We start from the raw sequence: 27,241 nt of genomic DNA on the forward strand, positions 1-27,241 counted from the left end.
AAGGCCTCAGCTCCAGGCCTTCTCCATCTCAGCTGCTGTGAATTCCCCTCCCCAGTGTGGGCTGAATGTGGAGTTTCTTTGAATAAAGCAGATATGGCAGAAGTGAGGCGAGGCCACTTCTGAGATCACAGTATACAAAGATGGGGGCTTCTGTCTTAGGTGCTCTCTCTGGGCAAGTGACTTCACAGGCAAGAGGCGTGCTGATAGCCATAGATAGGACCACTCGGACAGCATGGAGCCTTCCTGTGACATCCCAGCCCCAGCCCATAGCTGCCTAAGGCCACATAAGACTGAGCCATGGCTTTCCACCCCAGCCACATGTAGAGTCCCAGCATTCAGAAACCATGAGACAGGGTTTGCCGTTCATTTCCAGCTGCTTGGGGTGCCTTGTTAAATAAGCATCATGAGAATTGTGAATACACTCTCTCGGTGACATTGCTTCAAAAATCCATCCTCAAGCCTTTGGTCCTGCCTGTATAACCAGACTCCAAAGGAGGCCAAGCGGACTCCTGTTCTCATGCCTTAGACACACAGATCACACTCCAGGAGCCCTGGGCTACCCACACAACACACCCCTCATCCCAGTGACTCCGTGCCAATGTCCCCTCCTCTGGAAAGCCTTCTCTCACTTTTGGTGCCAATCTCAGTCCCTATGAAAACGAGCTCAGCACTTGTTCACCTTTGTTTGTGGCTGGGATGTGGCTCAGCAGTATAGCCCTTGCTTAGCGTGTATGAGGTCCTGGGTTCTATCTCCATCACCACAAAAAAGAAATCACTAGGGCTGGGAAGGTGGCTCAGTGATAGAGCGCTTGCCTTGCATGCATGAGGCCCTGGGTTTGATTCCTCAGCACCACATAAGCAAAAAAGAAAAAAAAAGCCGGAAGTGGCGCTGTGGCTCAAGTGGTAGAGCGCTAGCCTTGAGCTGAAGAGCTGAGGGACAGCGCCCAGGCCCAGAGTTCAGGCCCCACGACCGGACCCCCCCTCCAAAAAAAAAAGAAAAAAGAAATCACTATAAAATAATAATAATAGAATCTGTTACCTTCCCCAGGAAACCAGCCCTTTTTGCCAGAGTCCCCATTTCTTTCTCAAGCTGGACATCCCTGTGACCTCTGACTCCTCCCTGCCTGGCCATCTTCCTATCCTACCCATCTCCTTAGCAATATAGTCCCTGGTCATGCCTTTCCCTCAGCCAACATGGCCATACCCCAGTGAGAGACACCCTCATCTCAAGATGCTGCTGCAACTACTTCCCTACAGGCCAGTGCTTCCAGTCTCAACACACCCCATTCACCCTTCCAGGATCTGGAACACACCGCCTGCTGCCCCTACTGTCTCAGGAGGCTGGAGGGAGGAGGCTAGACCTAGAGAGGCTGGAGGGAGGAGGCTAGACCTAGAGAGGCTAGACTGAGGCTGGGTGGTTAATACAATAGCATCCCCAGACTATACTTTCCCTGGCTCCCCACAGCCTCTAGAACGAGGTCCAAAGGCTTCACCTGGCATTTGGGGTATCTGAAGATCTGACCCCCCCCAACCTTGGATTCCAGTGGAGAGAGCAAGAGGAAATGGCATGGAAATCTTCAAATCTCCCCATAATTCCCACCACGATGGCTCATACTGCTCAAGGCTGGGCCTTATACATAGGATCTCATTTAGGTGACACCTGAAACACTTCTGGTGTGCCAGTATCGGCTGTACATATTCTACATGTCTTAAGGTCTCAAGTCCTCACACTAACTACCCAGTGAAAGAGGGTTTTGTACATGGCCAAGGCCACATGGCTGATAACTGGCTGGACTGCAGTTGGAAGCCAAGCCTTGTTGTCTTCACAACTTTCTTACCACCTCCAGAAGCTCTTAAATTAGCAAACTACTTCAAGATTCCTTGCCATGGCAAGCACTGCTCGTCGATGTAACACGTTCCCTAAACTAATTAGCTGGCAAAGTGGTTAAGAAGACAAGGTTTGAATCCTACTCCCTGGGTAGGAATCCCAGATGGGCAACATATTCTCCATCTGACCTCTCTGGGTCTTGATTTTTTCCTTTTCCCTTGGAGGGTTCTGGTAAGAATTGAGTGACTGATGTCTTTAGAACATAGTAAGAGAGATTGTTGGGATGCCTGGGTCACAGTGAGAGGGTCCCTTCTTCCCCTTCGGAGGTGACCATTGGAATGAGCAGAGGATTGAGGCCACTCTAGATGCCCAATCTGCCATTCTCTCTCATTCCTTCTGTCCTGACACACAGTGGCTTCCCCAGTTGATCATCTCCCGGTGGGAGGAGAACCAAGTTGACCCACGATGGGCAAGTAGCATTGAACAAGAAATAAACACACTGTTTTGTTACTTCAGCTCATCCTGGCTTATACTGGTTGATAAGTTAGACAAACTCAATAAATGCTAACACCTCCATAGGATTTATTATGATACTCATTCTTCTTAAGCAAGATCCAGATCATTCTTGTATGTGAAGAAGAAAAAACCACCATCGGCTATTAGAAGCAATCACCATAATTAAAATGAAAAACCTTTCATCTTCATACCAATCTAAGACATCTGGTATACCTCTGGTCACATATGCAAAGCCCACACACAGCTTAGGACGTGCTATGTAAGAGTCCATGCAGTGGGTTTGGAAACTCTGTTAGAGAGAGCCTCAGGGTCAATTCCAGGCCTCACCAGCCCCAACCCTAGCTGACAGGCCTGAGCTGTAGTCAATACCAAGTGTGTTCATTTGCAGGACCCTACCCCAGACCACTCCACCCACTCCGTCCCCTCGTAGGCCTTACCTCGGCAGACGGTGCCGTTCTCCACGGCCTCGAAGCCTGCTCTGCACATGCAGCGCCCGATGGGCACCAGCCACTCGCCGTCCCCATTACAATAGAGCTTGATGGGCACATCCACCTCTTCAGCATTGGCTATGCAGCTGCCCCGGGCAGCCACCAGCGATGTGCTCTCAGCCCCCGACAGCGTCTCCTGGAAGATGGCCCCATTCTGGATGACGCGGGGACACTTGCGGTAGAAGACACGCACAGCAATGAGGGACATGCAGCCCCCATAGTCCTGGAAGGCCAGGTAGAAGCCGCTGCGGGACACAGGTCCAAAGCTCCGCACCTCGGTGTTGATTTTCATGACCCGGCCCCCGAGGTCCACCTGGGAGAAGCTCTCGTCAGCCGCAATGGTATCCACCTTCACCCACGGGTTCTCCATCCAGCTGGGGAAGGTCTTGGTGGCCGAATCGAAGTCAGCCTCATAGTAGTAGAGGTTGAAGGTCTCCTTGCAGGAGCCAGGCACGCTGGGGATGCTGCTGCAGTCCCGAACGGAGAACTTCATCTCCACGTGGATGCGGTGAGCACCCCGGCGCCGGATAAACTTTGTCCGTAGCCAGTTGTTCTGGCTCGACTCAAAGACATTGCACACCTGGTACGTGCGGATGGTGTTCATGTTTTCATCGTAGCCGCTCACCTCTTCCCACTGTGGGTGAAATGCCAGTCAGGTGGGGGAGGTTAAGGGGCTCAGCCTCCTCCCAACGCATGTCTGTCTAAGGGAGGAGGCACCTTTGGGATCGTCCAGTCTGATAATGGAGAGAGTTTTCAGTCTGACAGGGATCTGAGATGTAGCCTTGACTCTGATGAATTTCCTCATCTAACAGCTGACACACCAATCAGATGGGAAAGACATGTGACCTGATCTTGGGTGTTCCACTAGCCACCATGAGAGACCAGGTCCTAACTGTCAGGATCTGCTCATCTAATAAGAGTCAAAGATTCAGGCCCCTCTCACCTGGAAGAGGAAACTGGGAGACCCTGGCCCGTAGGGAGCCCCTTCTGGTGGAAGAAGGTGGTTTGTGATGGGGGATGCAAACCTCCTGCCCTCTGGGAGCTCTGACTCTAGAGATACAGCCTTTGCCTGCGGGGGATTCCCAGTCTGACTGAGGAAGACTTTTTTTTTTTTTTTTTTTAATTTGTACCAGTACTAGGGCTTAAACTCAGCACCTGTTGATCTCAGTTGGCTTTTTGCTCAAAACTGATGCTCTACCACTTAAGCCATACCTCCACTTCCAGCTTTTTGCTGATTAACAGGAGATAAGAGTCTCCTAGGGGCCTGGCCCTGGTGGTTCATGTCTGTAATCCTAGCTACTCAGGAGGCTGAGATCTGAGGATCACAGTTCAAAGCCAACCTAAGGAAGGAAAGGCCATAAAACTCTTATCTCCAATAAACCACCAGAAAACAGGAAGTGGTGCAGTGGCTCAGGTGTTAGAGCACTAGCCTTGAGGGACAGGGCCCAGGCCCAGAGTTCAAGCCTCACAACTGACCAAAACAAACAAACAAACAAAAAAACCTCTCCTAGACTTTTCTGCATAGACAGGATTCACTTCCCTAAGCAGCGAGGATTACAAATGAGTCAACAGTGCCTGGATAAAGACAATTCCAAACCCCTTGACACCTCTCCCAGCCCTCCTTTCCCCACCCCTGCTGACCCAGGGTGACAGCACAGTCAGGGTCCTTTCTCAGGGAGTCCGCTGCTCTCCTGCCTGAGGAAGATGCCTCAGCATCTCACTGTGGCCCAGGCTGGGTGACCACAGCCCAGCCAGCAGCAGCTGTGGAGTTTCCTGATGTAGAGTCTGGGCTGGCGATGGGAAGATGGGAAGGGCGCTGGCCTGTGTGGTCCCTGCACTGCGGACTCACTGACAGAGCTTATCCTCATGGCTCAGCCTTTGCTTGACTTTGTCCCTTCCTTGAGTGCCTTGTCTTAATTGCTTTTGTTTGGTTTGTGATGTTAAGGAGGAAGCCAGGGCCTTGTGCATGCTAGGCAAGCCTCTGAGGCTCAGTCAACACTCCCAGGCCTCAAACACCTTTGCTTGACCTCACTACAGCTGTCCCCTAGCTGCCTGGTGCATTCACCAACTTTCCCCTGGGCCTTTGGGGGGCATTTGGCCCCTTGGTCTGGTCCCCTAGTGTCTCAGAGAACTTGCAGGCCCTCTCCTCTCCTCCTGTGTGCCCCTGGCATGAGGCTGGCTATACGTGGGCCAAATCCAAAAGGGGTCAGGCCAGAAAGGGTTGAAGAGGTAGAGACCAGACAAGGAGGATTCCTGACCCAGGCTGCCCAACACAGCCTGTCACGTGCTTGTCCATACTGCCTTGGAAGGCGGTACTGCTAATTAGACACGGAGCCTTGGATAAGTCATCAGCTCTCTCTCTTTCTCTCTCTCTGGACCTCCGTTTCCTCAGTTTCCAAATGTGACCAGGGGGATCGCAAGGGATAGGAGAGGTGTCACTCTCCCGGGAGTGTTCTTTGTCCTTTGGCCACTCAGCATCTCTGGGCTGATTCTTTGCAGGGCTGAGTGGAGGCTGCTGGCTTGGGGAGGCTGGAGGCTGCACTAGGTGAGTGCATGTGCAGAAGGCCAAGCGGGGCCGGCCTCCACCTCAATGGCAGCTCTGAGGCTCCCTACATTGCATTTAATTTTTTTTTTTTTTTTTTTTGGTGGCACCATGTGACAAAGTCAGCCCCTTGTTACAATCGCTGCTCTTCTTCAAAACTTAATTAGAGCACTTAATTAGAGCACTCTGCCTTTCTCCCCTCTCTCTAATTAACATGTGGAGGCCCTGCAGCCCAAACACCCCAAATAATTGCGTCCGGGGGCCCTGCAGCCCAGCCTGGCCTCATTACTGGCAGGGTGGGGCTCTGGGCCCAGCCATCTTCCCAGATGGAAAATTGGTGACAAGAAAGAGCCATAGAAAGAGGCCTGACCCTGAGGCCCTGCCTATTGAGATTGAGGCCTGGGGAAGGGAGGGGCGGTATGCAGCTCCCTGGAGCTGCAGCTGAGGAGCTGGGGTGGAGGGAAAGGGTGAATCGGGCATGGAGTCCTGGGCCCTCCCCAGATACCAGAGGGAAGAGGACTGAACATTCAGTTGATGACAATGATGATGATGGTGATTATTATTATTGCTAGCTATTCTATTGGGCCCAACCTATCCCAGGCTTTTATTAGATGCTATGCAAGAGAACCTCACAGGAAAGTATTGTTATCAATGTCATAGATGAGGAAACCAAAGCTCAGCCAGATGAAGGAAACAGCCCCACCCCAGCTGCCCTTGCTGGAGAGTAGCATTGGGACAGCATTTAGAAGCGTCTGTGTCTGACCCACATGCTCTGTGCATGCAAGTACTAGGAAGAAAAAGAGTTGCAAATTGTGCCTGAGCATGTTCTCAAAGAGCTCATAGCACAGACGTGCAGAAGGAAGCCCCAGAGAGAACCTAGTTACAGCTCTAGACACCAACCAGAGCCCCAGCTGGGTAGGGGTCAGTGGCAGAGTGCTTGCCCAGCATCGTAGGAGGCTCTGTGTTCTATCTGCAGCTCCAAGCAAACCAAACCTGGCACCTCTCTGAGCTTTGGTTTCTTTCAGAGAGGGATGATTAGAGGCGATGTGTACAAGGGTGCTTGTGCTCGATACTATCAGACACAGAATGGGCACTTGGCAGGTGATGGTTGGCTTTCCTCATCTGAAACAGGGCCCTTGTGAGTACCTACTTCTCTGCCTTGTCCTGAGGATTCCCCAGGATAAAGGCTGAAAGCATCCAGCACGTTGTCATGGCAACGGGTACACTCTCAATAGTAGGGGATTGAGAGGGTGGGGCTGTGAGATGTCTGGCTTTGAGCCCTCAAGGAGGGGGAAAGGGGGCTGAAATGTGAGGGGATATGGAGACCTCGCAGCAGAGCCAAAGGAATCCTAGTAGATCAAGAAGGGTCAGGGGACCACTGACTCACCCCTGATGAGGGATGCACCATCCAGCCCAGCTCAGCCGTTGCTGTAGTGGAGTCCATCAGTGTTTCTGTGGAGAAAGCGAAGAGTCAACACCTGCCCCACCTCCCAGTGCTGTCAATCATTTGGCCCAGATCCTAAGACCCGCCCCCCCTCCAGGTCCTCCCTAGAGGAGCCAGCCCAGCCTTCTTCTACCGCCTCAAGCTATCACCTGGCTCTCTAATCTTAGACCCCAACTCCTCATCCGAGGTTTCGCCCACTCCACAACCTAACCAATCTCTGGGTTCTATTTCTTGGTTCTGCCTCTCTAGGCCTCTCTAGGCCTCTCTAGGAGCATGGTCAACCCTGCTCCACACCCTGCCAATCACTCTTTAAAAAAAAAATCAATCCTGTAGGGCTTACACCTGTAATCCTAGCTACTCAGGAGGCTGAGATCTGAGGATCATGGTTCAAAGCCAGCCTGGGCTGGATGAGACTCTGATCTCCAACTAACCACCAGAAGACCAGAAGTGGCACTGTGGCTCAAGTGGTAGAACGCTGGCCTTGAGCTGAAACGCTGAGGGACAGCACCCAGGCCCAGAGTTCAAGCCCAACGACTGACCAAAACAACAACAACAACAACAACAACAAAATAATCTCACTTTTTTTCTTTTTCCTTTTCCCTTCCCTCCTTTCTTCCTCCCTCCCTTCCTTCCTCCTTTCCTTCCTTCCCTCCCTCCCTCCCTCCCTTCTTCTCTCTCTCTTTTTTTCTCTTTTTGTTGGTCATGGGGCTTGAACCTGGCTTGACACCCGGGTGCTGTCCCTGTGCTTTTTCCACTCAAGGCTAGGCTAGTGTTCTACCACTGTAAGCCACAATGCCACTTCTGATTTTATGGTGGTTAATTAGAGACAAGAGTTTCACAGACTTTCCTGCCCAGGCTAGCTTCAAGCCTCGATCCTCAGATCTCAGCCTCCTGAGTAGCTAGGATTATAGGTAGGAGGCACTGGCACCCAGATCTTCCCATTACCTCTTAAGTACTAGCTTTTCTTGTAGTTTCCTAGATAAGTTCCAGAGAGTCCACCACCAAACCTTCAAACTTTTACGTTGAATTTGGGTTATCTGTTACATGTTTCTGTTTACAATAAAGGATCTTTAAAGGGGCCGAGCCCCCGAACCCCATTAGTTTCCCTCTGGCACATCACATTCCCAGCCCTAGGACTGAATTGCAACAGACTGAATAGGTTTTAATGAACCCCTCCCAAGCATCCACTTAACAAATATATCCTGAACGCATTATGGACTAGGAAAACAGTATGGTGACTAGCTAGATCCTTCTAGGGAGTAGTGTAGGGGTGGGGGGAACGGAGACAAGGCCTGAATAAAAATGAGAGTAGGGGGAGAGACCTAGGTCACACTTTGACAGCCAACTAGCGCAGCAAGCGGGTGGATTGGGGAGGCCTGCTTATTGCTAGGTGCCCAGTGCCGGCATCACAAATCAATCTCCACACGCCAGGACCCCAGAATGCTTCTCATCAGAAAAGGAATGTCATCCATTGAGGCACTAACCCCTGGTCTGGCCCAACAGCCTCCTAGTGAAGAGAGGAGTGGAGGAAGATCTGGGCAAGGTTGCCTCTTAACCTGTACCTTTCTAGGCATGTGAACCAATCATTCTGATGGTCTGGGCTGGATGCACTAGTGCCAAGAGACTGGGGGCAGGCTGCCCAGTGTCCAGGCTGCTGAGATCCAAATGGGAGGTAATGAGGGTAGGAACTCTGGCGGGGCAGTGGAGGTGGGGGGCGGGGAGGGAGGAAGCATTTGGATAGAGGTGACCCCAGTCAGACCTGAGAGCTGACAAAAAGCGCTCTGTGACCGCCCGCAGCTTGTGTTTGTGGTCACTGTCCCTTAGCGGGTTTTCGGGGCTGGCGTGGGGAGGGGGTGTGTGCCAGGGACGGTGGAGCCAGAGCCAAGGGCATCTTTTTGATGGTAAATTGGGGGGAAGTTCTATTATGCAGCTTTGGAGCTGAAAGAAGTTTCCTTTTCACACTCCGAATGCTACAGATTTTTCTTCCCGGAGAGAACAAGGGGTGAACTTTTAACCTGTTTTTTCTCTCATCGGCCTCAGCCAGAGACGCGCCAAGCCGGGCTCTCTGCCTGGGCCTGAGGAGCAGCTGCTGGGAGCTGTGTGGAACAAGGGAGAGGAGAGACTCTCCTGGGGACAGAAAGGGGTCGGGGGTGGAGGGGGAGGCGAGCTGGCCGAGCAGGTGGCCCCACCCTTTGGCTGGATTCCTGAGCTGACCCAGAGGATAAGCACTGCTAGAAGGTTCCATGCCCAGAGAAGGAGGGGCTGGAGCTGAGGCTGGAAACTTGGGCCTGGGAAGGCTCATGACTTGCCAAAAGGCTCACGCCTGTAATCCTAGCTACTCAGGAGGCTGAGATCTGAGGACTGTGGTTCCAAGCCACTCAGGTGGTATAGATGTAGCCTGGAGCAAAGAAAAAAAAGCTAAAGGAAGACTCCTAGATTGAATTCTGGTACAAATGTGTGAGCAAGTGCGTACACACACACACACACACACACACACACACACACACATACACACACACATACATACATACATACATATACAAGGTAGGGTTCAGACTGGGCTCCCCAGGAGCTGGGCCATGGGGTGGCACAGACCATAGGCTGGGGCAGGAAGCAGAGTGGATGATCAGAGGGACTGGGCAAAAAAAGAGGCAGGTTCACCTACAGGGAGGGACCAAGATGCAATGAGACATACCCAGGTGGAGAGTGGAGAATGGTGGTTGTGGGAAGGAATAGAATTGGAAGCATCTTCTCTGCTACCTCCCACCAGGCCAACCCTGGGTTTTCCTGGAAGTCTGGCTCTGAGCACGCCATCACCCTGGGGAAGGGGCTGCTTTTCTGACAGCTCCCCTTGGCTTTTCGATGCCAATGCCGCCCTCCCAGGCCTGCAGTGAGGCAGGTTGAGTGGAAGACAGGGGTTTGGAGAGCAGAGATCTTGGTTCTCTCCCTTGTTTGCCTTGCCGCCTTGAATTCACGCTAAGCCTCAGTTTCCTTATCTGGAAAATAGTCCCAAAGCAGTGCAGTGTGAATGGGCAAGCTCACGGAGAGGGGAGCAGATCCGCCTCGAGCCTTGTGCTGAGCAGCCTCTCGAGTCTCGGCAGCTATTATTAGAGGGAACAGAGCGGTTTTTGGCCCACCCAGAGCTGCACGCACGCCACTCCTTTGGGCTCATTAGGTGGCCCCTGGAAGGGAGGCGGGGCCAAGAGACTCCAGCTCAGTCTGCCCCCCCAAAGTCACCCTTGCCAACATCTGTCAAACATCAGCCTCTCCCTGGACGGCCACAGCCTCTAAGGAGCCTCCGTCTGATGTCGTTTTCTAGGGAGGCTTGACTTTCCGTTTTGTTCCTCTCAAGCCAAGCACAGAAGTCCAAGGCCGCCATAGCTACCCGGGGGTGGGGGTGGTGTTGCGGGAGGAGTCTGGAGTTGATCTTGCCCCCAGGGAACCTGGATGGGTTCAGAAAGCCACACCCCAACTCTACCATCAGAACTTCCTTTCTCTTCTTCTGAAAACACCCTAACATCTCCGCTGTGATTCCAAAAAATAAAAATCTACCAAGGGAGAGTGAGCTCATGCCCCCCTTGGAGCCCTATAGGTACCAGACACGCTCACCAACACTCTTACAACAATGCTAAGAGCTCCTGACGCTGCCCCATTCCACAGATGGGAAAACAGAGGCTGGCAGAGGCTTGGGAGTTTGTGCAAGTTCCGATCCCATTCGCAGGGAACACAGACAGTGTGGTGTACTCTCTCGCCACTTTACCACCATCCATTGTTCCTGCAGACCCTCTCCCTTCCCTGTCTGCTGTGGTTGCCCTAATGCCAAGCGCCCGCAAAGTTCCCAGCTCAGGTCACCTCCTCCAGGAAGTCCTCCTGAGCCTATCCACTCCACAGGTAGCCACTGGTGTCACAGGCGTGCAGAATTTACAGGTGTTTGAAGTGATAACTGGCCCTTGTGCCACCCTCTCTCCATGGTCTGTGCATCCACAAAGGGTGGATTCTGGACCCCAAGACTCAGCACAAGACTTGGCACCTAGCAGGCCCCCTTGTTCCCATAGGTCAGGCTTATTGGAGGTCATACTTGCTGGAGTCCTGTGCATTGGGGCTGCCCGGCCTGGAGCCATCTGTGTTGACATCTTGACCTTGGCCCCACCCAGCTAAAACCTGCACCAGGACTCAGTTACTGTTTCTCATCCAATTGAATCTTTTTTCTTCTTCTTAACTGCATTTTAAGGAGGAAAAAAGTCATCATCAGGAGGAGTGGAAAATCTCTATCATTTGCCATGAAGAGCAGGCAAATAAACACAGGATCATTACAATTAAAATCGTTCGTTGTCGGCAGATTTCCTAACATTACTTCACTTCCCACGCGTTGGGGGCACTGGGCTCCGTCAACCTGCCTCTGTGCTGGAAATGTCCCCATCCCCGCTGTGACAGTGACAATCCTGCCACAGGGAAGCCTGTGTGTGGATAATTAGTCACCCTGCCGATAGGACCGAGGCCGTGGTCAGGAGTGCCTGGGGTTTTGTGGGAACAGGTATGAAGGAGGGGCAGCGGACCAAGAACGGGAGGGCTTCCCGGAGGAAGCGGCACCGGAGCGGAGGCTTGAGCGAATCAGCTGATGCTGGGAAGGAAGGACATGGCAGGCCTAGGGAACCGCAGAGACAAAGACAGGAGGAGATCCGGAGTGTGGCTTGTGAGAACCAGGCTGGGGTCAGTGAGGGGCTGGTATGGTGGTAGCTGAAAGCCAAGTCCATACCCACGTCCTTGGCAGCCTTGTGCGTGCCACCGGTTCCTTGCGGCTGCTTTATGCCAACATGCTCCCCCTCCCTCCTGACGCCCAGTCTCCAGGCCTTGGCCCACCTAGAACCCCCATGTGCGCGTGAGGAGAGAGAAGGCAGGCCACACGGATCCCAGCAAGAAAGCTGGCCCCCCCCCCTCCCCGCTCTCCCCCTCCCCGTCCCCGAGCCCATCCCTCAGGGAAAAGCAGGGCTGGGGCCATGATGGGAGTGGGTTTGGCTAGCCCCACCGTGCCGCACCCCCTTTCCTGGAGCCTGCACAGAAGAAAGCAATCAGGAGGCCCTGATTGCACAGGCTGGGGAGGCCGACGGCCCCTCCGGCTACGTGCGAAGGAGCAGTGTGCATTTCAGAAATATTTGAGCTGAGAGGGTAGACACACTGAAGTCGTTAGTGTTCAGCCGGCAGGAGGGGGTCACACGAGGCCCCCTGCGCACAGGCCGGGGGGGATGGCTACCCCCAGCCCCCCAGTACACCCTGGTCAGGTCCATCCAGGCCCTCTCTTGGGCTGTAACTCTCTAGAGCCGCAGGAAGGAACTTTTCAATGCTGGGAAACAGAACTGTATCTCAGGCCCATGATCACCTGGGATCCATGTTGTCGTCAAGCTCATCTTATAGCTGAGGACACAGAGACGGGTGGAAAGCCACATGGGTGTTATTTCTAAGAGGGCAGCACAATCAAGGCACACAAGCATGTATGTGTGTGGGCAGGGGTGAGGGTGGGTGGGGAAAGGAGGGAAGAGGAAGCAGAGGTCCTGGGACCCAGATGGTCTTAGGGAGAACTCTGGCTCTGGAACTTTCTAGGGTGTTAACTGTAGGCCAGCCAAGTCTCCCCTCTGGGCCTCAGTTTCTGCATCTGTTTAAAAAAAAAAAGTCATCTTGGCAGAAAGTCTAGGTGAGATTCTTATCTCCAATGAATCAATCAAAAAGCCAGAAGTGGAACAGTGGCTCAAGTGGTAGAACGCCAGCCTTGAACAAAAAGCCAAGCAAGAGTCTGAGCCCCAGTACCAGCAAACCCCACCAACCAAACAAAACAGTGCCATCGTGAGAACTGAGGGGTCACATGAGTGAATGCTGTTTATCAGCTGTTCCTGGGAACTCCATTCTGGGGGAGGTCTTTGTACCCCTTAAATTCTAGACACAGAATAGAAGCCTTAAACTTGCATGTGGCAGCTGGGTGATGTTTGTTTTTTGTTGTTGTTGTTGTTGCTGTTTTTTTCTGGTCATTGGGCCTGAACTCGGGGCCTGGGTGCTATCTCTCAGCTTTTCAGATCAAGGCTAGAAACCTATCACTTGAACCACAGCACCATTTCCGGCTTTTTCTGCTTATGTGGTGCTGAAGAATCAAACCCAGGGCCTCAGGCATGCAAGGCAAGCACTCTACCACGGAGCCACCTTCCCAGCCCCTTGTTTTGTTTTTTATACTGGGATTTGCACGAAGGGCATTTGACTTGTTGGACTGGGGCTCATTCACTTGAATCACACCTACAACCCTGGTTTTTTTTGCTGGATATTTTGGAGATGGAATCTGAAGAGCTATTTTGCCCAGGCTGGCCTCAAACAGTGATCCTCCAGATCTCAGCCTCCAAAGTAGCTATCATTATAGGCATGAGCCTGTGGCTTCAGTGAGGGTTTTAAAGTCCATGTCTGACCATACATTTACTCACAAAGTCTCTACTACAAGCACAAAGTCCTAGCTCCCAACACAAGGGACCAGTCAACAGGAACAAAGAGTCAACTACTTCCTTGCAGCCCCTCTGTGCTACATCCTGAGGGGGTCTAGCCATCTTGAATTTCCTTCTGCTTTCGGAAGACACTAGACTGCCTTGGGCCTTGATGACATGACCCTTCCAGAATGCTCTCCCTGGAATGCTTGGCCCTTCCTGCTAACTTCTCTTCCAAGACAGAGCTCAAAGGCTCCCTCCTTCTCCCTGGCAGCTGTCCTTGATTTCTCCCACGCTGGCTAGGCTAGGTAGCAAAGTCACGGTCACTCACTGAATACCTTCCCTACCCAGGGTGCACTGCAGGTGCAGAAACAGAGGTCAACCCCCTCATCGGGGAGCTCCCAGGCCCTGACTGCAGGGAAAGGCAGAGCGAGTGGCTGGTCTGGGAGAGCTGGGATGCAGAGCCAGCAGGAGAGCTGAGCTTTGTCAGGGAATGTTAAAGGCATCTGGGAGGGTGGTGGTCTATCTGGGCTGGGCGTGCCATGGAAGGGGAACACACAGGCAGTAGGAAGTAGCTAGTAGGAAGGATCAGGACAGGCTGGGCAATGGTAGAACCTCGGGCTGGCTCTCAGTCCTGGACTATGAACCACAGTGGGACCAAAACACTCAGGGAAGTATGTGGAGGCACCAAAGAGGCCAGAATGTGGAGGGCCTTGAACGTGGGCCTACGGAGTTTGGATCTCATTCCACGGGTGGCAAGGAGCTGTGGCGCATTCCCGAGGAGGGCTCTGACAGAGGAAATCATGTTAGACTTGGGGGCCAGCTGGGGGAGGGGCTTGAAGCTGCACCCAGGGGCCTTTGCCCTAGTAAGCTCAGGCATCAAACCAGCCTGGCATGGAACCCTTCCCAGCATCTCACAGCCTGGAGACCTGACCTAGACTGTCAATAGCTGGGAGTCAGGGCATGCCTTCTAGGGCCCAAATGGGAAGAGATTCCAAGAAGAGGCTACAGTCAGGAGCCAGGAGATAATGCTGATGGCCACCACCAAGCTTGACAAAGTCCTAGCAATGTGAGCCTCAGTTTCCTCATCTGTAAAATGTGAGCGACAACTCCTTGCTCTGTGCATTGCTCTGAAGACCAGCGGATACCCTGGGTGCAGAGTTTGTGTTTCAGGGAGCTCCTTGTTGTTGTGTTGCGCCGGTCCTGGGGCTGGAAATCAGCCTGGACACTATCCCTGAGCTTTATTTCCTCAAGGCGCTCTACCACTTGACTGCAGCTCTGCTTCTTGCTTTTTGGTACTTTACTGGAGATAAGAGTCTCAGACTTTCCTGCCTAGGCTTCAAACCATGATCTTCACTTGAGATCTCAGTCTTCTGAGCTTTGGGGACTATAGCCCTCTGGGTTATAGGTGTGAGCCACTAGTTCCCTGCTCTTGTTTTTGTTTTTTGTTTTGTTTTGTTTTATGTTTTTTGAGACAGGGTCACACTACATGGCCTTGGCTGGCCTGGAACCTGAGATTCTCTGTCACAGCTTCCCAAGTGCTGCGATTAAAGGCATGAACCACCACACCCAGATTACAAAGGGTTTTTATACCATGCCAAGGGCTGGGCCACATGAAGACCATGGAGAAAATCACTAACATGTGGGGAGGCGACCCTTCATCGGTATTGTTTCAGAGCAAGCTTAGAGGGAAACAGAGGCACAGAGGGATTAAAACCTCTGGCAAGGTCACATGACCAGTAAGGGCCAGGGCAAGATGTGACTCCTTTAGTCCAACCTCAAAGCCTCCAGGCCATACTACTTCACAGGAAGGAGTTGTCAGTGCCCGTGCTGTCATGAGACGGAGACCAGAGACGCTCAGAGATCTGCCTGTTTTCCCCAACCCAAGCTGGAAGCAAAGTAGCAATGCCAGAGAAGCTGAAGGAAACTTCTGGAAGGCTCTAGATTTTTCTAAAGCGAAACCTTCACACAGATGGCATGTTGTTTTTTCAGGGTGACTCCCCCCCCCCCCCACTCAGCCTTCAGGCTGAAAGGAAGGAGACCCTGGCTAATGTAAAATCCTTCTGCCCCAGGACTCTTGAAGCAATGCAATGCAATGCCATGCTCCTCCCTGTCGGTCCAGCCGCTCGAGGCCCGGCTCTGCTTCGGTTGCCTGCCTGGAGCCTACACGTGTTTTCTCAGGCCCAGGCAGAGGAGATCCCGCCACGCTGGCTCCTCTGCTCTGTCCCCCCCCCCCGCCTGCCTGCCGCTGGCCTGGGCATCCGCCAGCGCCGGCTACCCCGGCTGAAACCCAATCCTGGGGGCCAGCGGGCTGCTGGCTAACAGCGGGCCGCTTGTGCAGCCAGGGCTTTGGGGGAGTTCGGATTCTCTGCTCGGGGACCCACTTAACCTCCACAAAGGACAGGATGATGGATGGGGGTCTGGGCCGGGGCTGCTGGGAGGGGATGTCGGGTGGAAAGTGAACACCCAGGCTTTCTGGGGGGGAGAAGGGGGAAGGGAGCAGGGACGGAATGCCCTAGATGCAGTAAACCCTCCTTTACTTCACACAGCCCTGTTGTATACACTGGGAACTGGGAAAGGTCAGGGGACTTGCCCAGGGTCACATGGAATCAGAAACTACACCAGGCTGCCTCTTGCGGCCAGCACTTGACTTGTGATTTCGAGTTTGCAAAGATTTTTTTTCATTTTTACTTTAAGTGAACCTATACACCTTTCCATCTAGGAAGTAGATCCTAAAATATAGTCAGAGGGAAATAAAAAGCTGAGCACCTACTATGTATTCCATACTATGCAGAGTCTATGAGGTCTAAACGTTTGTGGCTGGGTGCTGGTGGCTCACACCTGTCATCCTAGCTACTCAGGAGGCTGAGATCTGAGGATCTCAAAGTTCAAAGCCAGGCTGAGCAGGAAAGTCTGTGAGACTTTTATCTGTGGATACCAAGTCCTTACCCAGAGCCTCACAAACCTTCCTGTATAATTTCATTGTGTTATTTTGAGGCTAAGTCTCACTAGGTAGCCCAGGCTGGATTTGAACTCACGACCTTCCTATCACAGCTTCACTGATGCTAAGGTTGCAAGTGGATACAACCATGCCCAGCATTTTGGGATTTCTACCCAACTAGCTTGCTAGGTAGGTGCTCTACCCCTTGAGTCATGCCTCTAGCCCTGTTTTGGGGATGGTCACTTTTGAGCTAAGATCTTGCTTCCTACCCAGGTATGTATCTGAGCCAGGCTTCCTGTCCCTGCTGGAATTTCAGGTGTGTAGCCCTCTATCCAGCTTCCATCCATGGAGACCCAGGCTCTCAGACCTGTCTGCATGGCTGGTCTTAAAACAGCAATCCTCCCAATCTCAGCCTCCCAAGTAGCTAGGATCGATTACAGGTGTGAATCACTGGCGCCAGGCTCCTTTGTCTCCTCCTACCTCTCTGCCCCCCACAACCTCCTATATACCTCAATCATCTCTAGAATACTTATAATACCCAATATAGCATAAGAACTCTGCAAATAGCCATTATACTGTGCTGTTCAGGGAATGATGACAAGAGAAAAGTCTCCATGTTCCCTACAGATGCTGCTTTTTCATGTAGTTCATATTGGAGGCTAGTTAACACTGCAGATGCGGAACACATGGCATAGGCACACGGTGTGAATTGTGCATTCAAAGCTACTCTGTGCCAACCACTGCACCGGGCTGTGGCGTGACTTCCTCTAACACAATATCCTGTGAGACAGAATTATTACTGCCCATTGCCCTGCCCACCCACCTCCATCCATCATTCCACTCACCCAACAGCCTACCACCCATGCACACACACACACCCCCATTTAGCTGTATATGTATCCTCACCATTAAGCCTTCCCTTTGTATCAACCTTCCTTCCTTCCTACAAGATAGGTGTGTGGGTGTGTGGGCACACATGTACACATGTACATGTATGTGTGTGTGTGTGTGTGTGTGTGCATGCTTCAGAGAGGGTAAGCGACCTGGCTAACATCACACAGCTAGGGAACAGTGGACCTGGAAAGCAAGCAATCTGCTCTTCCATCACACTGCTCTGGGGGTGGGGGGTGAGGGGGGGTCTTTTCACTGTCGCACTCCATTTCTGGCTTGTCCTGTTGCATGCAGGCTTAATCTTATAAACCACCTCAAATCCTTTTGGATGTGAGTCAGAGTGTAAATTACAAATCAATAAGACACAGGCCACTGTGAGTCCAAGCCCAGGGTCTGTCAGGTTGGAGTCAATTAGCAAACCTGCTGCAGGACCTGCTGGGACTCAATCTATTTGCCTAATTGGCAATGGTTTCCCCCAGTGAAGGGCAATTAACTCAAATCTGGGAGCCCTGAGCGCCCTCCGCTTCTAGGCAAGGTGTCAGGCACTTAGCCACGTGAAATTTTACTGTTCATTCATCTACCCATTGACCCGTACGTCCACCCACCCTCCTAACTTTCCAACCAGAGACTCCTCACAGGTACCTAAGAAGTCTCCTGACCCACTCACCCACATGTACACGCGTCTGTCTGTGTATCCATCCTCCCTTCTACCCTCCTGCCCATTCTCTTCTCAACAGGGCACCCACTCATTCTCATATCCATGCGTCCATTGAGCAACCCAATCCAAGGAACCAGCTATGAATTCATTCTTCCGTCTTGCCACCTACCTAACCACCTACTCTTACCCCATCCACCCACATATTTAGCATCTCATGGATGTAGCCATCTACACTCCACCCATCTTCCCATCCATCCACCCACCCATCATGCCACTGCTGTCCATCCACCCACCCACCCATCATCCATCTATCCACCCATCTATCTTCACTGGCCCATCCTTGAATACACACCACTCCCTCCCACACCTACACATCTGTTTTCCACAGTTTCCAACAGTCAGCTCACAACTGTCAAACAACAGGACATGCTCTGTACTGAGAAATTACACACACACACACAGACACACACACACACACACACAAACACACACACACACACACACACACACCAAAACAAAACAAAACAAAACAAAATGAACCAAACAAACCAATCCATATGCTATCACTGAAGAAATCGCACAATTTGGACACACTATATCATCTATGCCTCCTGCCTCCCAAATCCCCCAGGGCCAGTATCTCCACCATCTACCCTTGGACTTGACTCCTTGCTCGGCTTGCCATCTTGGTGCTGACATTCTGGGCCACCCCTGTCTCCAGATAGTGTATTTCATAGGCCTTATTGGCCAGTACAGCTGCTTCCCAGATCACGCAGGCTGCATCATGCCTGAGCCCCCACTCCCCACACAGGAACTACTGATTGAGAACTGGAGCCAATTTCATCCCCGGTTATGCCCACTGACCCCAATCTATAAGGGAGATCCCAGGCACACACAGATTATATCTATGATCCCACAGCTGAGTGGGATTCTAACCCTGCCTAGGACTCAAGAAAACACCTGGCTGGAACCCCAAATATTGTGTGGGACACAACCAGGCAAAGGGATAAAGAATCAACTGAGGCAGAGAAAGGATGCCCCCAGGCAGAGGAGAGTGAGCCAAGTCCTCCTAGAAGTTCTCAGCAGGCCACAACCCCATAGGTGTTTGGAAGCTAGGCTGAAGGGCTGAGAACTCCTTGCTATAAATGATAGACATGAAAATAAAGAATTGTCTCAACTAGGCAATATTTACTTCTGCACAAGAGTGCACATCAGCCAGAAACCTGGCAAGCAAGCACTCAGAGCAGGCAGGTGGCTCCCCTATTTATCCCTAATGCAGCAGGCCCCACCCCTCTGCTCAGATTGGTCGAGTGCAGGTTCACAGTCTGTTGGTGATTGGCTAGTTTGAATAGGGTAAAATGTGTTTACATGAGGTGACTTTGAAATAAGGTTAACAGCCCGCAAATAACCTCAAAATCATGGGGCATCTTCGGCTATTTCTTGAACAGGCTGGGGGGTGTCTTAATTCTACCTTAAAAAGAAACCAGTTTAAGACAAAAACCTTACATTTCAAAATCCCTTCCTTATCCCAAAACAGTTCGTCTTTTCTTTAACAAGAGCTAAGCCACCAGCCAAAGCAGGAACTTTGAAGCCACAGACTTTGATAGAAAAGACAGCCTTTCTCACATCCTCCACAGCCCAGAAGGGGGCTGTCCCTACATTCCCCCATGTGTAACTGATCCTTTCTCTAGATAAGGCCATTGCAGCCTAGGGATCAGAGGGGCACAGAGGGCTGCCTCAGGCTACACAGCAAGTCAAAACAGAGCAGAGATCCCATCCAGGCCTGATGACTTCAAATCGCCCCCCCCTTTTTTTTTCTGAGTATGGCTGCTCCCCTCCAGGCCAGCAGTGGGGCTGGAGGTAGCATGGGTACAAGGGTGAGACCCCAGGGCCCCATCTCAGCTGGAGATGCTCAGGCTCCCTGACACCTGTATCTGCTTCTTTGGGGGTGAGGCAAGCCCGGCTCTGTGGGGTTCTCGGGGGAGTTGCTCCGTCATTTCCCACCACGCTCTTCCCCAACAGCCTCTTTGTCTTCACTGTCCCTTTCTCACCATCCTGGTACCTGGGGTGGGCGGCCAATGCCAGGCACAGGGCTTGCAAGATGAGCTGGTGACAGTGCCAGGCTGGGCACACAAGGGCTAATGGCAGGAGGAAAGACCCCAGGGCTTGAAAACAAGGAGGGTCTTAGAGTAGACAACACACAGGGGAAATGGGGTGGGGGGGATCCCCACAGCCTGCTATAGGGAAGAGAAGCTAAGGAGGCAAAACCACCACCCACTAGCATCTCTGTTGTCATGGCTACCATTTCCTGAGCACTGTGACTTGTGGTGAAGGCATCTGTAATGATCCCTGCTTTGCAGATCAGCAAACTGAGGCTCGGTGAAGCTCGGTACCAGTAACTAGTCTGCTGGTAAGGAAGGCAGACATTGATTCATGGATGATGTGAACAGAACTCCATTCTGTCATCCCGAGGGAGCTGGGAATCCAGAGTCTCAGGAGAGGACTGACCTGGAGAGTAGGTTCTAGAAGGGGAGGCTTCTGGGCCCAAGCATGACAACAATAGAATCAGGGAGCAGGCACGGTCTGACCCAGAGGCAGAATCAGGCACTAGTGGCTCACAGCTGTGATCCTACCTACTCAGGAGCCTGAGATCTCAGGATCACAACTGGAAGCCAGCCTGGCAGGAAAGGCCATCAGATTCCCATTAACCACCCCAAAGCAGGAGGCCGAAGTGTGGCTCAAGTGGTAGAGCTCCAACCTTGAGTGGAAAAGCTAAGGGACAACACCCAGGCCCTGAGTTCATGCCCTAGCACTAGCATAAACCCCTCCCCCCAAACAAATGGTCCAGGGGCAGGAGCAGGAGTGGGCAGGGATAAGGCAGCCAGTTTTAGTCCAGGGCTCTGCCCACCACACTGTGGATGTCTTTGAAGTCTGTGCAGACTGTCAGGGGAGATACGGAGGGTGACAGCCACACTGCCCAGTGAGGGGAGGATGGCAGAGCCGATCCCCTGTACTGGAGCCCCATACCATGAAGGCAGAGGTGGGCAGTTTAGTGGAAGGTGGGCAGTTCTGGCCTGTAAGATCTCTGGGCCTAGAGTTGCCCTGGGAAACTGACCAGTGCCTGCCCTGAGGGGCTGGCCAAGGCCTCTTCTGGGCTGGCCCTGGCAAAATACTTCCTCCCATGCCTCGAGGTCAATCTGTCTATCTGGCTTCACTTGGAAAACTCCACACCCTTGAAGACTTGGGCGAAGAGCCTCTTCCTCCAGGGCTGGGAATGTGGCTTAGTGGTAGAGTGCTTGCCTAGCATGAATGGAGCCCTGGGTTTGATTCCTCAGTACCATATAAACAGAAAAAGCCTGAAGTGGTGCTGTGATTCAAGTGGTAGTGTTAGCCTTGAGCAAAAGAAGCTCAGGGACAGTGCCAAAAGCCTAAGTTCAAGCCTCAGGACTGGCAAAAAACAAAAACAAAAAACCCTTCCTCTAGCCGGGCGCTGGTGGCTCACGCCTATAATCCTAGCTACTCAGGAGGCTGAGATCTTAGGATCGCGGTTCAAAGCCAGCCCGGGCAGGAGAGACCGTGAGACTCCTATCTCCAATAAACCACCAGAAAACCGGAAGTGGCGCTGTAGCTCAAGTGGTAGAGCACTCGCTTTGAGCTGAAGAGCTGAGGGACAGCACCCAGGCCCAGAGTTCAAGCCCCACAACCGACAAAAAAAAAAAAACCCTTCCTCCTCTAGGAAGCCTTCCTGGGCTGCCCTTCCCTATCAGGCTTAGGTTAGATGCTCCTCTAGGTGCCAGTTTTTCCTCTAGTGTGTCTTATGCCTTTTCCTGGCCCGGTGTTCAGACTGGACCTAAGGTGCTGCTATGATGAGGTGCTAAATATGATGAGAAAGTCATTGGTGTCCAGTGTTCCAGGAGACAGACGACCTGTGCTAAACCCTCTGAGTCAGACAAGGAGTAGCCTTTCTCCTGCCACTCTGCCAGTGCCCAGGGAGTGGGGGCCACAGCATCTCACACCCAGCCAGGCCTAGTACCCCGTCCCCACCCCCGGCCCCCGCCCCACCAACTGCTCAGCCCTCACATAAGGGCTCCTCCTTGCCAGGAATTCTGTGCTGGTGGCGACAGCCCGGGACGGACCCTCAGACCCGCTGACGCTGGGAGCCAGCTCAGGAATTCCGCTCTAATTGAGAAATTGGATAGGGAGCCTCAAGCGTGTCCCACACTGGCCTGGCATGCGTCCCGCTGGGATGGACCATTCTGGGACAGGGTTAAGGTGTGTGGTTGGTGGTCCCCTCAGGCTGACAGCAGCTCCCAGCCCCTACCCACACAATGTCGTAGCCTCAGTGAGTCATCTGGGAAGTGGAGGGATGGGTCCACTGTGAGGAGGGATGCAAAACCCTTAGCACAAGGCCTGCACCATTGGGCAGCTCAGGGAGGGAAGTCACCCCCATGAATCTCATCTCCGCTCATTCTCCGGGAGAATGAGCGGAGAGAAACCTTTGGGGAGGATGAGATGGGTCAGGCAGCTTCATCTAAGCATGGATGATGAGCATACGCCAAGCTTTTTTCCCTCCAGTACTAGGGCTTGAATTCAAGACTTGCTTGCTTATGACTGGTGGTCTACCACTTGAGCCATGCCTCCAGCCCAACTTTTTGCTGGTTAATTGAAGATGGAGTCTGGTAAAATTTTCTGCCCAGGCTAGAAATCCTCCAGATACCAGCCTCCTGAGTAGCTAGGATGATAGGAGTGGGCTACTGAGGCCCAGTGTGAACCTTTTTTTTTTTTTTTTGGTAGTATTGGGGACTGAACCCAGGGCCTCAGGCAGACTGCAGACAAAGCAAGTGCTCTACCAAACTACAACCTCAGTCCTTTCATTTGCATCTTTCTGAGGGCAGTACCCAGGGCTGAATTCAGGGCCTTGTGATTGCTAAGTGTACTTGCAAGGCTGGCGCTCTACCCCTTGAGCCATGCTTCTAGCCTGTTTTTATTGCCAGTCCTGGAGCTTAAGCTCAGGGCCTGGGCACCAGCGCTCTACCACTTGAACCACAGGGCCACTTCTGGCAGCAGAATGGCTGCTTGCCTGGTGTCAGGAACCACCTGGCTTTCCTCCCCTTCCCCAGCAGTGGATGTGGCAAATGCGGGGCCCCAGGTTCCTCAAGCAGGAGGCACAGACAGAGGGTGTGTGGAGGTGGAGGACAGAGGGCAGCTGAGCCCACCCTCAGTCTGCAGATACACTGACGCGCCCAGGTCCCTGGCAGGGTCTGCCTCCAGCCCTGCCCTAGAATGCCAGGCTATCCTCAGGGGGTGTGGCGTGGCCCAGAGTCTGCCCCGAAGCACATGGCTCTGAACTGGTCTTCTCCCATATCCGGGAGGGGCTCCTCCAGCCAGGAGCTGAGACACTGGGTCCCCCGTGGCCCTCGGCACTCCCAGGCCCTTCCCACACCCACCTGGGAGACGCTTACCTCAGATGACTCTCAGCAGGGTGGGTGCCAGGCTGGGGGAGGCGGCGGCGGGCTGGGCGTCTCTGCCACCGCGGGCCTCAGCGCCCGCTCGGAATCCCAATTGAGCTATTTTTAATGTGCTTCAATTTTCATTTTCTTTTATTGGAAAACACAGATGGTGACTTGCTGCCCCCTCTCACACTAAGCGAGGCACCGGCAGGGAAGGAGACGCGTGGCAGACACATGCGCGGTCCTCCTGTCGCTGGAATCTGGAGCCAGCCACCAGGCTCTGCCACCACCCCAGGCCTGCCTCAGTTTCCCCTTCTGTAAAAGGGCCTAGTTGAGACAGACTTGAAAGCCCCCAGTAGTGTGCAGACTCTGAACTGTCCCTGGGAAGAGTCTCCATCAGCACATGCGCAGAAGTGAGTCATCTGGGAAAAGGCTAAGGAGAGAGACTCCCAGGGCAGGGAGGCCCCAGGGGAGGGAGACCCCAGGGGAGGGACAGGGAGGGGACTCAACACTTCTAGTCACACTTGGAGGCTCCGTGGAGCAAGTGCTCTGCTCAGGAGCCAGCTGTTGGCAGGCTCAAGCTCTGGGAAGTCACTCCTGTTGTCTTTACATAATTCCCATCCAGAAGCTCTGTGAAGTTCTTTTGCTATAAAAGCAGGAAGAGGCTTAAGACAACCTGGACCTGGCATATGACTCCAGTGCCAGCGTGCCAGCGTAGCAAGTGCAAGGCTTTGCGCTCAGAACCCCGTGTCAACAACAAAAACTCAAAACCAGTGGCCACCACTAACTTGGGGGGATTACGGAAAGTCAGATGGCAGGGCAGAGTATCCACCTCTCCTCCATCATCCTTCTGCTCCTTCAGGACCATGGCCAACACGACGGTGGATGCTTTCTAGTCTTGGATTTGGCTTCCCACAATTCACCCCATTTTTATAAACCCTGTTGGATAATGGCATGGGTAGCACCACATGTGGCTCACAGTCAACTGTAACACTTCAAAAGCACCAGTCCCCCTACAATACCAAAAACATCAGCGGCGGGGCTGTAGGCTGGCGATGGTGCCCAGTGTTGCTGATCCAGTCAGCCAGGACAGCCCACAGACCTGCTCTGGCCATGCACTCTGGGGATGGCTGACATCTGGCTCCACTTGGTGGAGCTGTGTGACCTAGATTGAGTACGTTCACCTCTCTGAACTGCAGTTTTCTCATCTGGAAAAATGAGCACTACTTTATTCAGGCGGTGGAGAGGATAGGATTGCAAGACCAAATTGGATTTATACCCATGCAAGATAGAGCTACCTCCTAAGGCTGTCAAAATAACTGCCAGGGCCACCACCGTAACTGTCCTGAGCTCCCTTTCCTGGTTCTGGCAGGACAGTGGAAAGCAGCAAGGAGGAGTCAGTTGGTTTGGCCTCTCTGAGTCCCACATCCCTGGGTTATGTCTCCTCTCTTAGACATGACACCTGCTTCTTTCTCAAAAGGAGGGGTCATCACCAGATACCAATGGCTCACATCTATAATTCTAGCTACTTAGGAAGCTGATCTTAGGATTGAGGTTCAAAGCTGGACCCCCCCCCGAAAAAAAAGTCCGAGACATGCTTGTTGTCAATTAACCAGCAAAAGGCAGGACTAAGGCATGGCTCAAGTGGTTGAGTGCCAGCCATGAGTAGAAAAAGCTGAGTGAAAGCACACCTGAGTTCAAGTCCTGATACAAGCATACACATACACAGACAAAAACCAAGAAGACTGTCACAGAACACATTGGAGGTGAATTTGAGCCTCCTTAACCACAGCAGTAACTGACGCAGGCACAGGGCTTCACAGTTTGCAAAGTGCTTCCCTTCCTGCCCCGCATGGCTTCCATCTGTCCTGGAACACCAGGCCTGTGTGCAGCAAAGGGCACACAGGGGCACGTGAGTGCTCACAGAGAGCAGGTGAGCTCTCTGTCCCTGTTTTACAGATGAGGATACCATGGTATACGAGGCCAAGGACTTGCTCAAGACTCACAGTGACCAGCCTGACTCCAAATACTCTTTGAGATGCTGTGCAGCAGGTAAAAACGCCAGCCAGGAAAGGACCACATGCAAAGGGCCTGAAGAATGAGTACTCACTATGAACTCTGGTGTGTTCATTACTCAACTGGTGAACTCAGTGAACTCACTCATCTACCTATCCATCCATCCAAATTCTACACACCACCCATCTATCCATCTCTCCATCCATTCATCTCTCCATCCATCCATCCATCCACCTATCCATTGATCCATCTGCTACCTATCTATCCATCCACCACCCATCCACCTGTAATCTATCCACCACCCATCCACCCACTACTGGCTCATCATCCATGCATCCATCCACCATATATCCAGCTAGCCAGCTACCACCCACTCATCTGTCCATACATTATTCAGTCACCTCCCTCCCCTCTACCACCTATCATCCATCTACCCATCACCCACTCATTTGTCCATCCTCCTACTTACCCACCCATCCATCCATCTATGACTCCGATGTCACCCATCCAATCATTATTCATCCATATATTTATCTCACATCCATCTACCATTATCCACCCATCCTCCACTACCAATCTACCCACCATCCATCTATCCATGCATACCTATCATCCATCCACTCACCACCCACTCATCTATCCATCCACCAATCTACCAGTCCATCCATCCATCCATCCATCCATCCATCCATCCATCCACCAGTAATCCTCCTGAATCAGCTGCCCTCACTTCATTGGGACCAGGCCCTGTGCTGGAGGATGAAAGTAACCAACTACCTTCACAAACTATAAAAGATTAAGTAATGTGCCTCAGAAATGAGTCTAGAGTGGGGCACTGGTGGCTCGCGCCTGTCATCCTAGCTACTCAGGAGGCTGAGATCTGAGGATTACAGTTCAAAACCAGCCTGGGCAGGAAAGTCTGTGAGACTCTCATCTCCAATTAACCACCAGAAAAACAGAAGTGGAGTTGTTGGTCAAAAAAGCTCAGGAACAGCACCCTGGCCGAGTCTAAGCTCCCAACAAAAAAGAAAGAAAAAAAAAAAGAAATGGGTCTAGCTTTCCACTTTCCCCTTGTCCTACCATGTCACTGAAGGGGAAACTGAGACCCTGAGAGTGAGATAAAGAGAGAGGGGGAAACAGAGCACACTGAGTCCTCTAATGGAGGCGGAAGGATCAGGGGTGAGAAATGGTACTGATGTGTGACTTCACCCAACTTCTCAAGTCCCGTGGTAGCCAGCATCCCACCCTGGCTGCAGGGCGAGCTGTCTGGGGGCCCTGCTATGTGGGTATCCTTGGAGTCCATGCCAATGGCTGTCTGCTCCACTGGGTCCCAGGCAGCAGTGGACCTGGACACAAGGATGGCCTCCTGGGCCCACCCAGCCAGTCCCTGGTGTGCTCCTCCTGATTGACTACACTCGCCCTGGACATCAGAAGGGTGCTCTCAAGCTCTTAGGCATTCTCCTAAGAGAGAGCTGTGGCCAGGGATCATGGCTTGGAAGGGAGGGGAGGGGATGACAGTGTGAGGTTTGGGGTTTGGGGTTCCATCAACACCCAGCACCACAAATTAAGAAGTTTACGCCAAGCGAGCACCACCTCATCAGATGTCACTAGGCTACCACGGCACAGACGAGGAATCCCTGTGCTCAGTCAGGGTCCTCTGCAGGTCAGCCAGAGATGTGGAGTCCCACCTGTCAGCTCCCTCCCCTCTTCTCCCCTCCTTTTCAACATCACTCCTTACCACCACTCTGAAATTTTTTTTTCAGTTCTTAAGTAGAAAACTATGCCTATTTTAAGACGGTGAGATAACACAGAGGGGTTAAAGTGAAAAGCCAAAGCTCTCTCCCCAGGGGCAGCACAATTAGGTAGCACTCAGACATTTTGCCACACATTGCATGAATTTAATAGAGGCGTAAATGTCTATTTACGCTTTTGAAACTCACAAGTAGAATCATGCTCCAACTCTGAAAATCGTACCGTTTGAAACCTGCTTTCCAATCGCCCACATCTTC

At 52.4% G+C, this 27,241-nt stretch overlaps 1 protein-coding gene across 2 annotated transcripts in view; it reads right to left on the reverse strand.

Annotated features, from left to right (window-relative positions):
• Positions 1–6,822, reverse strand: part of Ephb2 (EPH receptor B2) — a 101,186-nt gene extending 94,364 nt beyond the window's left edge. For both annotated transcript variants that reach the window (XM_070037673.1, XM_070037672.1), the window contains exons 1-2: positions 6,762–6,822; positions 2,782–3,466 (exon numbers count right to left, since the gene is read on the reverse strand). In XM_070037673.1, coding sequence (XP_069893774.1) covers positions 2,782–3,466; positions 6,762–6,818 — 742 coding nt within the window. In that variant the 5' untranslated portion in view covers positions 6,819–6,822. The remainder of the gene's footprint in view (positions 1–2,781; positions 3,467–6,761) is intronic.
• Positions 6,823–27,241: the final 20,419 nt, after the last annotated feature.

This window comes from Dipodomys merriami, unplaced genomic scaffold (assembly GCF_024711535.1).
Source record: "Dipodomys merriami isolate MVZ:Mamm:240054 unplaced genomic scaffold, mDipMer1.0.p SCAF_28, whole genome shotgun sequence".
NCBI classification, from domain to species: Eukaryota; Metazoa; Chordata; class Mammalia; order Rodentia; family Heteromyidae; genus Dipodomys; species Dipodomys merriami.